This window comes from Puma concolor, chromosome E1, assembly GCF_028749965.1.
Source record: "Puma concolor isolate L17-30 chromosome E1, mPumCon1.1.hap2, whole genome shotgun sequence".
NCBI lineage: Eukaryota > Metazoa > Chordata > Mammalia > Carnivora > Felidae > Puma > Puma concolor.
In genome coordinates, this window is record NC_141680.1 from 47,370,639 (window position 1) to 47,383,301 (window position 12,663).

At 38.3% G+C, this 12,663-nt stretch overlaps 1 protein-coding gene across 1 annotated transcript in view; it reads left to right on the top strand.

The window, feature by feature from the left end:
• The window catches only part of LOC147574460 (EF-hand calcium-binding domain-containing protein 13-like), a 54,992-nt gene that overhangs the window by 25,463 nt on the left and 16,866 nt on the right, over positions 1-12,663 (top strand). The window contains exons 17-19 of the mRNA XM_086685479.1: positions 2,768-2,821; positions 10,632-10,685; positions 12,109-12,213. Coding sequence (XP_086541605.1) covers positions 2,768-2,821; positions 10,632-10,685; positions 12,109-12,213 — 213 coding nt within the window. The remainder of the gene's footprint in view (positions 1-2,767; positions 2,822-10,631; positions 10,686-12,108; positions 12,214-12,663) is intronic.

Sequence of the window (12,663 nt, forward strand, 5' to 3'; positions counted from 1 at the left end):
TTGAACTCATGAACTGTGAGATCATGACCTGAGCTGAAACCAAGAGTCAGACGCTCAACCGACTGAGCCACCCAGGCGCCCTGTGGTTCCAGTTCCTATTATCAGCTAGCTATGTTGCAGTAGCAACAAACAACCCCCAAATCTCAGTGGCAACAGAGTTTTTTTGCATGACACTCAATATTAAACACTGCCCATAGGTTGGCTGTCCATCTGTTCTCTACTATAGGACATAGGATGCAAGAACAGTCCCTGTCTGGACAGTGTCACTTTTGTAACAGGAAAAAGAGAGATGATGGAGCCATGTGATTGTTCTTAAAGTTTCTACTCAGAAGAGACTCAAATATTTCATTTGACAAAGCAAATTGCATGATATCATTGGGAACAGAAGTATAATCCTCCCATAAGACAGACTTGATACAGAGGGGAAGAGAATATTTGAACAAACAAGATATTCTCTTAAAACAATGTATCTGAAAATGCAAGGAAAAGCAATTTATACCCATTTTGATGCATTTTAAAATTGATTCCATAATTACAGAACATCTAGTCAATTTAATATATGGAGCCATCAAAAGAACCAGTCAGCTCTATTCTTATATACAAATATATGCATAGAATATCTCTAAAAAAGATACACAAAAAATGTCAATGTTTGTTCCTTAGAAGGAAGAGAATTCTGACAATGGAGATGTTTATAAAGGAGATATATTTTTCACTGTATTCTTATTGGTAACATTTGAGTTATGTAATTTATGCTTATGCTGCCTAGTAAGAATAAATTGATTTAGAAACATATTATGCGAAAAGCATGATTCACAAAAGGAAAAAATTGATAAATTGTACTTCATTAAAATTAAAAGCTTTTATTCTGGAAAGCTGTGTGGAGATGGTGGAAGACAACCTACCGTCTGGGAGAAAATATTTGCAAATGATACATCTGACAAAGAAGCAGCATCTATGGCATTTAAAGAACACGCAAAACTCAGCAATATAGGGGCATCTGGTGGTTCAGTCAGTTGAGCATCTGACTTTGGCTGAGCCTTGTCTTGGGCTCTGTGCTGACCGCTCAGAGCCTGGAGCCTGCTTCAGATTCTGTGTCTTCCTCTATCTCTGCCCCTCCCCCTCTCGTGCTCTGTCTTTCTCTCTCTCTCTCAAAAATAAACATTAAAAGGTTTTTTTTTTTTTAATTTGAGAAAACCTCAGCAATATAAAATACAAACAAACCAATAAGAAGATGGGGAAAATATATGAAACTATATGAATGAAAATACATTGCACCAAAGAGGATATACAGGTATCAGATAAACACATGAAGAGATGCTTGACGTCATCAGGTATTAAGGAAGTGCAATTTGAAACTGCAGTGAGATATCACTGCATACCTATCAGAATAGCTAAAATAAAAAATAATGACAACACCAAATGTTGATGAGGATGCTTGAGAAACCGGACCACTCATACTTGGTAGTGGGAATGTAGTGATACAATCACTATAGAAAAAAATACCAGTTTCTTACAAAACTAAGCATAGAGCTACCGTAGCAATTACACCTTTGAAACTTAGGTTCGCACAAAATCTGTACATGAACGTAAGAGCCAAAAACTGGAATCAGCCCAAGTCTCCTTCAACAGGTAAATGGCTAAACAAACTTGTGGTACATACATATTATAGAATACTATTATTCATCAGTAAAAGTACACTATCTGATTCATGCAACATCTTGGACAAATTTCCAGATAGTTATCCAGAGCTAAAAAAGCCAACCTCAGAGCTTACATACTGTAAGATCTTTACATATCATTTTTGAAATAACAAAATTTTAGAAATGGAGGACAGATTAGAGCTTGCCTGGATTTAGAGATAGGGGATTGGTGGAGGCAGAAGGAGGTGGATGTGGTTATAATAGGGTCCTTGTGGGACTGGAACTGTTCAGTATCTTGACTGTGGCAGTGCATACGTGAACCTACACAGGTAGTAAAATTGTCTGGAATTTAATAATACAGAGACATACACATGAGTACAAGTAACACTAAGGAAATCTAAATAACATCGGTGGATTGTATCAATGCCAGTATTCTGTTTTTGGTATTATTCTATGGCTTTGTAAGTCTTATCATTAAGGGAAGCTGGACAAAAATGTACAAGGCATCTCTCTCTATTTTTTTCTACTAACTTCATATGCATCTACAATTACCCAAATAAAATTTTCAAAAAAAATATTAAATTGGAAATAAAATCTGTTAGTCTATCAGTGTGATAACTGCCCCCCCCAATTGCTAATATAAAGGATTTGTCTTCAAAGTGCTTAATAATTTATCTTGTAATCCAAATGGAGGAAATAAATCTTTCTGGGTCTGTTAAAACATCAGGGAATATTGAATGAGAACACATTACCTGAGAAAATCACTGCTGAAACCCAAGTTTAAACATTTTTGAATAGCATGTACCAAACATAAACCCGTTGTCATGGCCTGATAGAAATAAGAAAGTTCTTCAAAGTCTTAGAGCTAAAAAGTAGACCCGGGACAGTAAGTGGCTTTTGACTCTTATCCCTTGACTATTGTAGGTTTGATTTTTTATGGAAGAATTAAGTATAGTTGTATTGTTGACATTATATTTTTCATATTTAACTTCTTTACACTCATTCTCAAGAAGTGGGTAAAAGTAGAGAATATTATTAGTACGGAAGTGTTGCTGGAGTATTTTCCTCTCCTATTATTTGTGTGTTTCACTGTCTCTTTTTATTATTTGCATTTCTTCTTACAGTATATGGGAGAACTACAATGAAAAAGTTGTGTAGTGGATTAAAAGCTTTTACAGGTCAGTGGGAAGTTATATAAAACCAAGATCTGCAGACTTTATGTAGTAGTATAGTTTTAAATAATATTTTTTACCATTCTATTGCTGATTTGTAAATTGTAGCTTTCAACCTTTTCTAATGAAACATTTGCTCCTAATGTCCCACGGTTTACCTTTATATATAGTAATTAAAAGCCTATAACTTACTAATAACTTCTGAACTTTCTGGAGTTTTTATACTAATAATACTCACTTCAACATTATTAATAGATTCCCAAATCAGAGTATATCAAGCAACAGCAAAATAAAGCTTTTTTTTTTTTCCATTCTTGGAACTGGAAAGAATTATGCTGAGTGAAATAAGTCAGAGGAGGACAGGTATCATATGTTTTCACTCATATGTGGATCTTGAGAAACTGAACAGAAGATGATGGGGGGAGGGAAGGGAAGAAAATAGTTACAAACAGAGAGAGAGGGAAGCAAACCACAAGAGACTCTTAAATACAGAGAGCAAACTAAGGGTGGATGAAGGGGTGGGGGAGAGGGGAAAGTGGGTGATGGGCATTGAGGAGGGCACTTGCTGGGATGAGCACTGGGTGTTGTACGTAAGCCAATTTGACAATAGATTATATTCATTAAAAAACCTATTTATTGTCAGTATCAAGAGAAAAATAACGTATTTCAGAAAAAAATTTAAAATATATAGTATTCTCTGATAAGATGTATAAATGAATTGATGTTGATATTTCATTAATCAGACAGTTATTTAGGTAAAATCTATTCTCTTCTACTTTGACTTCTTGTCAGATTAAGAAATCATACTTTTCAGTATTTTTTTTTATTTATATATGAAATTTATTGTCAAATTGGTTTCCATACAACACCCAGTGCTCATCCCAAAAGGTGCCCTCCTCAGTACCCATCACCCACCCTCTCCTCCCTCCCACCCCCCATCAACCCTTAGTTTGTTCTCAGTTCTCAACAGTCTCTTATGCTTTGGCTCTCTCCCACTCTAACCTCTTTTTTTTTTTTTCCTTCCCCTCCCCCATGGGTTCCTGTTAAGTTTCTCAGGATCCACATAAGAGTGAAACCATATGGTATCTGTCTTTCTCTGTATGGCTTATTTCACTTAGCATCACACTCTCCAGTTCCATCCACGTTGCTACAAAAGGCCATATTTCATTTTTTCTCATTGCCACGTAGTACTCCATTGTGTATATAAACCACAATTTCTTTATCCATTCATCAGTTGATGGACATTTAGGCTCTTTCCATAATTTGGCTATTGTTGAGAGTGCTGCTATGAACATTGGGGTACAAGTGCCCCTATGCATCAGTACTCCTGTGTCCCTTGGATAAATTCCTAGCAGTGCTATTGCTGGGTCATAGGGTAGGTCTATTTTTAATTTTCTGAGGAACCTCCACACTGCTTTCCAGAGTGGCTGCACCAATTTGCATTCCCACCAACAGTGCAAGAGGGTTCCCGTTTCTCCACATCCTCTCCAGCATCTATAGTCTCCTGATTTGTTCATTTTGGCCACTCTGACTGGCGTGAGGTGATACCTGAGTGTGGTTTTGATTTGTATTTCCCTGATAAGGAGCGACGCTGAACATCTTTTCATGTGCCTGTTGGCCATCCGGATGTCTTCTTTAGAGAAGTGTCTATTCATGTTTTCTGCCCATTTCTTCACTGGGTTATTTGTTTTTCGGGTGTGGAGTTTGGTGAGCTCTTTATAGATTTTGGGTACTAGCCCTTTGTCCGATATGTCATTTGCAAATATCTTTTCCCATTCCGATGGTTGCCTTTTAGTTTTGTTGGTTGTTTCCTTTGCTGTGCAGAAGCTTTTTATCTTCATAAGGTCCCAGGAATTCACTTTTGCTTTTAATTCCCTTGCCTTTGGGGATGTGTCGAGTAAGAGATTGCTACGGCTGAGGTCAGAGAGGTCTTTTCCTGCTTTCTCCTCTAAGGTTTTGATGGTTTCCTGTCTCACATTCAGGTCCTTTATCCATTTTGAGTTTATTTTTGTGAATGGTGTGAGAAAGTGGTCTAGTTTCAACCTTCTGCATGTTGCTGTCCAGTTCTCCCAGCACCATTTGTTAAAGAGACTGTCTTTTTTCCATTGGATGTTCTTTCCTGCTTTGTCAAAGATGAGTTGGCCATACGTTTGTGGGTCTAGTTCTGGGGTTTCTATTCTATTCCATTGGTCTATGTGTCTGTTTTTGTGCCAATACCATGCTGTCTTGATGATGGCAGCTTTGTAGTAGAGGCTAAAGTCTGGGATTGTGATGCCTCCTGCTTTGGTCTTCTTCTTCAAGATTACTTTGGCTATTCGGGGCCTTTTGTGGTTCCATATGAATTTTAGGATTGCTTGTTCTAGTTTCGAGAAGAATGCTGGTGCAATTTTGATTGGGATTGCATTGAATGTGTAGATAGCTTTGGGTAGTATTGACATTTTGACAATATTTATTCTTCCAATCCATGAGCAGGGAATGTCTTTCCATTTCTTTAAATCTTCTTCAATTACCTTCATAAGCTTTCTATAGTTTTCAGCATACAGATCCTTTACATCTTTGGTTAGATTTATTCCTAGGTATTTTATGCTTCTTGGTGCAATTGTGAATGGGATCAGTTTCTTTATTTGTCTTTCTGTTGCTTCATTGTTAGTGTATAAGAATGCAACTGATTTCTGTACATTGATTTTGTATCCTGCAACTTTGCTGAATTCATGTATCAGTTCTAGCAGACTTTTGGTGGAGTCTATCGGATTTTCCATGTATAATATCATGTCATCTGCAAAAGGCGAAAGCTTGACTTCATCTTTGCCAATTTTGATGCCTTTGATTTCCTTTTGTTGTCTGATTGCTGATGCTAGAACTTCCAGCACTATGTTAAACAACAGCGGTGAGAGTGGGCATCCCTGTCGTGTTCCTGATCTCAGGGAAAAAGCTCTCAGTTTTTCCCCGTTGAGGATGATGTTAGCTGTGGGCTTTTCATAAATGGCTTTTATGATCTTTAAGTATGTTCCTTCTATCCCGACTTTCTCAAGGGTTTTTATTAAGAAAGGGTGCTGGATTTTGTCAAAGGCCTTTTCTGCATCGATTGACAGGATCATATGGTTTTTCTCTCTTTTTTTGTTAATGTGATGTATCACGTTGATTGATTTGCGAATGTTGAACCAGCCCTGCATCCCAGGAATGAATCCCACTTGATCATGGTAAATAATTCTTTTTATATGCTGTTGAATTCGATTTGCTAGTCTCTTATTGAGAATTTTTGCATCCATATTCATCAGGGATATTGGCCTGTAGTTCTCTTTTTTTACTGGGTCTCTGTCTGGTTTAGGAATCAAAGTAATACTGGCTTCATAGAATGAGTCTGCAAGTTTTCCTTCCCTTTCTATTTCTTGGAATAGCTTGAGAAGGATAGGTATTATCTCTGCTTTAAACGTCTGGTAGAACTCCCCTGGGAAGCCATCTGGTCCTGGACTCTTATTTGTTGGGAGATTTTTGATAACCGATTCAATTTCTTTGCTGGTTATGGGTCTGTTCAAGCTTTCTATTTCCTCCTGATTGAGTTTTGGAAGAGTGTGGGTGTTCAGGAATTTGTCCATTTCTTCCAGGTTGTCCAATTTGTTGGCATATAATTTTTCATAGTATTCCCTTATAATTGTTTGTATCTCTGAGGGATTGGTTGTAATAATTCCATTTTCATTCATGATTTTATCTATTTGGGTCATCTCCCTTTTCTTTTTGAGAAGCCTGGCTAGAGGTTTGTCAATTTTGTTTATTTTTTCAAAAAACCAACTCTTGGTTTCATTGATCTGCTCTACAGTTTTTTTAGATTCTATATTGTTTATTTCTGCTCTGATCTTTATTATTTCTCTTCTTCTGCTGGGTTTAGGCTGCCTTTGCTGTTCTGCTTCTATTTCCTTTAGGTGTGCTGTTAGATTTTGTATTTGGGATTTTTCTTGTTTCTTGAGATAGGCCTGGATTGCAATGTATTTTCCTCTCAGGACTGCCTTCGCTGCGTCCCAAAGCGTTTGGATTGTTGTATTTTCATTTTCGTTTGTTTCCATATATTTTTTAATTTCTTCTCTAATTGCCTGGTTGACCCACTCATTCGTTAGTAGGGTGTTCTTTAACCTCCATGCTTTTGGAGGTTTTCCAGACTTTTTTCTGTGGTTGATTTCAAGCTTCATAGCATTGTGGTCTGAAAGTATGCATGGTATGATTTCAATTCTTGTAAACTTATGAAGGGCTGTTTTGTGACCCAGTATATGATCTATCTTGGAGAATGTTCCATGTGCACTCGAGAAGAAAGTATATTCTGTTGCTTTGGGATGCAGAGTTCTAAATATATCTGTCAAGTCCATCTGATCCAATGTATCATTCAGGGCCCTTGTTTCTTTATTGACCCGTGTGTCTAGATGATCTATCCATTTCTGTAAGTGGGGTGTTAAAGTCCCCTGCAATTACCACATTCTTCTCAATAAGGTTGCTTATGTTTATGAGTAATTGTTTTATGTATTTGGGGGCTCCTGTATTCGGTGCATAGACATTTATAATTGTTAGCTCTTCCTGATGGATAGACCCTGTCACTATTATATAATGTCCTTCTTCATCTCTTGTTACAGCCTTTAATTTAAAGTCTAGTTTGTCTGATATAAGTATGGCTACTCCAGCTTTCTTTTGGCTTCCAGTAGCATGATAAATAGATCTCCATCCCCTCACTCTCAATCTAAAGGTGTCCTCAGGTCTAAAGTGAGTCTCTTGTAGACAGCAAATAGATGGGTCTTGTTTTTTTATCCATTCTGATACCCTATGTCTTTTGGTTGGCGCATTTAATCCATTTACATTCAGTGTTATTATAGAAAGATATGGGTTTAGAGTCATTGTGATGTCTGTATGTTTTATGCTTGTAGTGATGTCTCTGGTACTTTGTCTCACAGGGTCCCCCTTAGGATCTCTTGTAGGGCTGGTTTAGTGGTGACAAATTCCTTCAGTTTTTGTTTGTTTGGGAAGACCTTTATCTCTCCTTCTATTCTAAATGACAGACTTGCTGGATAAAGGATTCTCGGCTGCATATTTTTTCTGTGTAGCACACTGAAAATCTCGTGCCAATTCTTTCTGGCCTGCCAAGTTTCAAAAGAGAGATCAGTCACGAGTCTTATAGGTCTCCCTTTATATGTGAGGGCACGTTTACCCCTTGCTGCTTTCAGAATTTTCTCTTTATCCTTGTATTTTGCCAGTTTCGCTATGATATGTCGTGCAGAAGATCGATTCAAGTTACGTCTGAAGGGAGTTCTCTGTGCCTCTTGGATTTCAATGCCTTTTTCCTTCCCCACTTCAGGGAAGTTCTCAGCTATTATTTCTTCAAGTACCCCTTCAGCACCTTTCCCTCTCTCTTCCTCCTCTGGGATACAAATTATGCGTAGATTATTTCTTTTTAGTGTATCACTTAGTTCTCTAATTTTCCCCTCATACTCCTGGATTTTTTTATCTCTCTTTTTCTCAGCTTCTTCTTTTTCCATAATTTTATCTTCTAGTTCACCTATTCTCTCCTCTGCCTCTTCAATCCGAGCCGTGGTGGTTTCCATTTTGTTATGCATTTCGTTTAAAGCGTTTTTCAGCTCCTCGTGACTGTTCCTTAGTCCCTTGATCTCTGTAGCAAGAGATTCTCTGCTGTCAGCTATACTGTTTTCAAGCCCAGCAATTAATTATATGACTATTATTCTAAATTCACTTTCTGTTATATTATTTAAATCCTTTTTGATCAGCTCATTAGCTGTTGTTATTTCCTGGAGATTCTTCTGAGGGGAATTCTTCTGCTTGGTCATTTTGGATAGTCCCTGGCGTGGTGAGGACCTGCAGGGCACTTCCCCTGTGCTGTGGTGTATAACTGGAGTTGGTGGGCGGAGCCGCAGTCAGACCTGATGTCTGCCCCCAGCCCACCGCTGTGTCCACAGTCAGACTGGTGTGTGCCTTCTCTTCCCCTCTCCTAGGGTCGGGATTCCCTGTGGGGTGGGGTGGCCTGTCTGGACTACTTGCACACTGCCAGGCTTGTGATGCTGGGGATCTGGCGCCTTAGCTGGGGTGGGTAGGCAAGGTGCACAGGGGCAGGAGGGGCAGGCTTAGCTTGCTTCTCCTTAGGTGATCCACTTCAGGAGGGGCCCTGTGGCAGCAGGAGGGAGTCAGATCCGCTGCCGGAGGTTTGGCTCCGCAGAAGCGCAGAGTTGGGTGTTTGCGCGGAGCCAGCAAGTTCCCTGGCAGGAACTGGTTCTCTTTGGGATTTTGGCTGGGGGATGGGCGGGGGAGATGGCGCTGGCGAGCGCCTATGTTCCCCACCAAACTGAGCTCTGTCGTCCGGGGGCTCAGCAGCTCTCCTTCCCTTTGTCCTCCAGCCTTCCCGCTTTCTGAGCAGAGCTGTTAACTTATGACCTCCCAGACGCTAAGTCGCGCTTGCTGTCGGAACACAGTCCGTCAGGCCCCTCCGCTTTTTGCAAGCCAGACTCGGGGGCTCTGCTTGGCCGGCGAGCCGCCCCTCCGCCCCGGCTCCCTCCCGCCAGTCCGTGGAGCGCGCACCGCCTCGCCGCCCTTCCTACCCTCTTCCGTGGGCCTCTCGTCTGCGCTTGGCTCCGGCGACTCCGTTCTGCTAATCCTCTGGTGGTTTTCTGGGTTATTTAGGCGGGTGTAGGTGGAATCTAAGTGATCAGCAGGACGCGCGGTGAGCCCAGCGTCCTCCTATGCCGCCATCTTCCCTCTCCTCCTATTTATTTATATCACTTTTCAGTATTTTTAAGCAAATTTGATATATGACCCTTCTCAATTCTGTATGGATGTATATATCTTATTATATCTTTGAACTTGCTCAAGTTAGGAAGAAACATGCTTAACACTATTAAATTATTACTTGAAATAATTATTCTATAAAATTCTTGAATGATCACGTTTCATATTTTCAAAGGAAAAATATTAATGTACAACATCTGTCAGATTTTGTGAGGAACATGGGTATTGAGCTAACAGATAAAGAACAAAAGAGGCTGCTAAAGAAGCTTCCAGTTGATGGTAAGCCATAAAGATACTTTAGTAGCCTTCTAGAATACTTAGCTTTATGGTACCATGGGAGAAGTTTTAAAAGTTCTCTTTAGAGGCGCCTGGGTGGCTCAGTCGGTTGAACGTGCAACTCTTGATTTTGGCTCAGGTCATGATCTCACAGTTCGTGAGACTGAGCCCTGCGCCAGGCTCTGTGCTGGCAGCATGGAGCCTGCTTGAGATTCTTTCTCTCTTTCTCCCTAGCTCTCTCCGCCCATCTCCCACTCACTCTCTCTCTCTCTCTCTAAATATATAAACTTAATTTTTTTTAAATTTCTCTTCTAGCATTTAAAATATATATATATTTAAAGTAATTAGAAAAGGCAGATTTTAAGTTATATCTATCAATCTATATATCTCTCTCTATATATATAACCCAGGCCACCAGGGGCAAAATAAATGCTGTCATGTCATGCCCTCTAGCCAATGACAAAACTATTAGAAAAAAAAATGAAGGAATGTGATTAGGGGAGAGAATTTTAGAAGAATTGGACAAGAGAAATCAAAGGATAAAGAAACCAGCATAGAGAGACTGTCAACTGTTCTGTCAGGGGTTTAGAATGGCATAATTGTCACTATTGTATCCCGTCTCATTTTTTTGTTGTTATTCGAGGATGAATAAGAACATATTTACTCAGTAGATGAAAACTCTCCCTGAAATTCTGAAGTATATGTATTATGTTTCTGAGCATCTATATAATGCTTTGTCTGACATAGAGTGTGATTTGCATTGTAGCTTCTGGGAAGATCTATCAAAATAGATTGTTGGATGGTCTGAAGTCTTTCAAAGGTGAGTTAATGAGCAGTTTGAGATTTAACATTTTAATTTATATCATTAGAGCTTTACCCAAGCCATCCTTTTATGAACTGATTTTTAAATGTAGTTTCTTTATTTTAAAAGAGGTATTTTGTGATGAGTTTTTTTAAATCTTTGTAGGTCCCACATTTTCTTGTATTTTTCATAACTTAATCTTGAAAGTGTAAATTGAATTCTAGGTAGATAAAACAAAACATGAAGAGAATGATAGGTAGTCTGAAAATTAGTTAAGCAAAGAAAATAAAAATAGTTTCTATTGTTAGAAATATTGGACATTGTTTCCTGATAGAACCCAAATCATAAATTAATGTTCATTATAATTCCTCTAAAAAGAATGTGGTTTTAGTGTGAGATTCAGTTAAGACAAAAAAAAAATGTAGGTGAAGGTACCAGCTTGTGCCTAGGATTTGGTTTGGTTTTGCTTTCCCTCCTAGTGCTTAGTCCAAAAGAAGAGAAGAACATAAAGAGAATGAAGAAATGACTTAAAAGCTCTGCCACTTGGTACCTATTGAGAGGAGTCAGCTGTCAAAAGAAGAGTGCCTCTTCGCATTCCCAGGCCCTCCGGAAGAGTGGGAGCAGGATTATTTTTTAATTTAATGTGGAAGTTGTCCACCATGCTGCCCATTTGATAGCATCTTGCTATGTGTCTTTATCAACTAAATCGTCACCTTAAAAATGAGACAATCATAGCCAGATACTTGTCGGCCTCCCTGTAGTTCTCTTTCCCTACCTATCTAGTTTTTCTAGTCTCTAGGCCTCCTGTTTTACAATTTTAATAATAAATTTTCCTTTCCATGCACTCTGAGCCTCAGCTCCTGCTTCAGCTTCAGAACATTTTTAACTAAATTTTTAACATTTTAACTAAAGCCCTCTGTAAACTACCATGCTAGGTAGTTTACAAGATAATTATCTATTCTTTTTAACTAATACAAATAGTTTTCTAACTTAAAATAGTCACCAAAAAATCGGTGTTCATAAACTGTTTTCACAGTATAGATAAACCAGGCGTAAAGTAATTGTCAAGTTCCAGTGGAAAGCAGTACAAGTTTTTTGGCAACTGAGAGTTTTTTTTCAAAATCCTTCTCTACTGCAAATTCAATTAGTTGTCTTTAGCTTAAGTTGCAAAATCCCTTCATAAATTATTTCTTGTCCATAGTTTCATCAAGGCAAAGCTTAAGGCTCTTTAACACGATGTTAAAATAGAGTTTGGTACTCATGTTTCAAAGCAATATTAATAGTACTGAAAAGGATTCTACTTTTCCTTATTCCTAGTTTTTTCATATTAATAGTAAAAACATTTTCAATATAATAGTAACAGAGCACTGATAGATTTCTAGTATTTAATGTTCTTTCATATTTTAATATTTTTTGTCATTCTTTATGTCTCTTTCCTAAGGAGGGAAGGTTGAAAGAAGTAAAGTCAATACTGTTCTAGAAAACATGGGAATCGTGCTCACAGGAGAGGAGCTTCAAAGTCTAACAGATAACCTACCAGTTAACGGTAAGCACTGTGGTTATTTCTCTGCGTTTCTGCAGAGCTTTGCCTGTGAATGTGCATATGAGAATTTTTGAAATTATTATTTGATGCTGAAAGGAAATGTATCTTAGAGTAGAACCCATTCTAAAGTAAAAAGAAATCCTGCCTCATTTTTGAAATTTAAAGTTATCAACATGTTTTCATATAGAAACCAGAGAAGCCAGAATGTTTATCTGAGGAATAGTCAGAATGTAGAATAAAACTTCTACGGATTAAATTTAAAAGTGATCATACGCTGGCTAACGCTTCATTTCTTAGTTCTTCCAATCTGAACCATTTGCTTTTTTGTCTTATGTGTTCTCCCTGAGTGATTTTATGAACCCCTATTTTTAACCATCTGTTTGAACCATCAGTTATGTTCTTTCCAGTCTTCTCCCCAGTCTTCAAACTATTTTATTCTAAATCTTCTGAGAC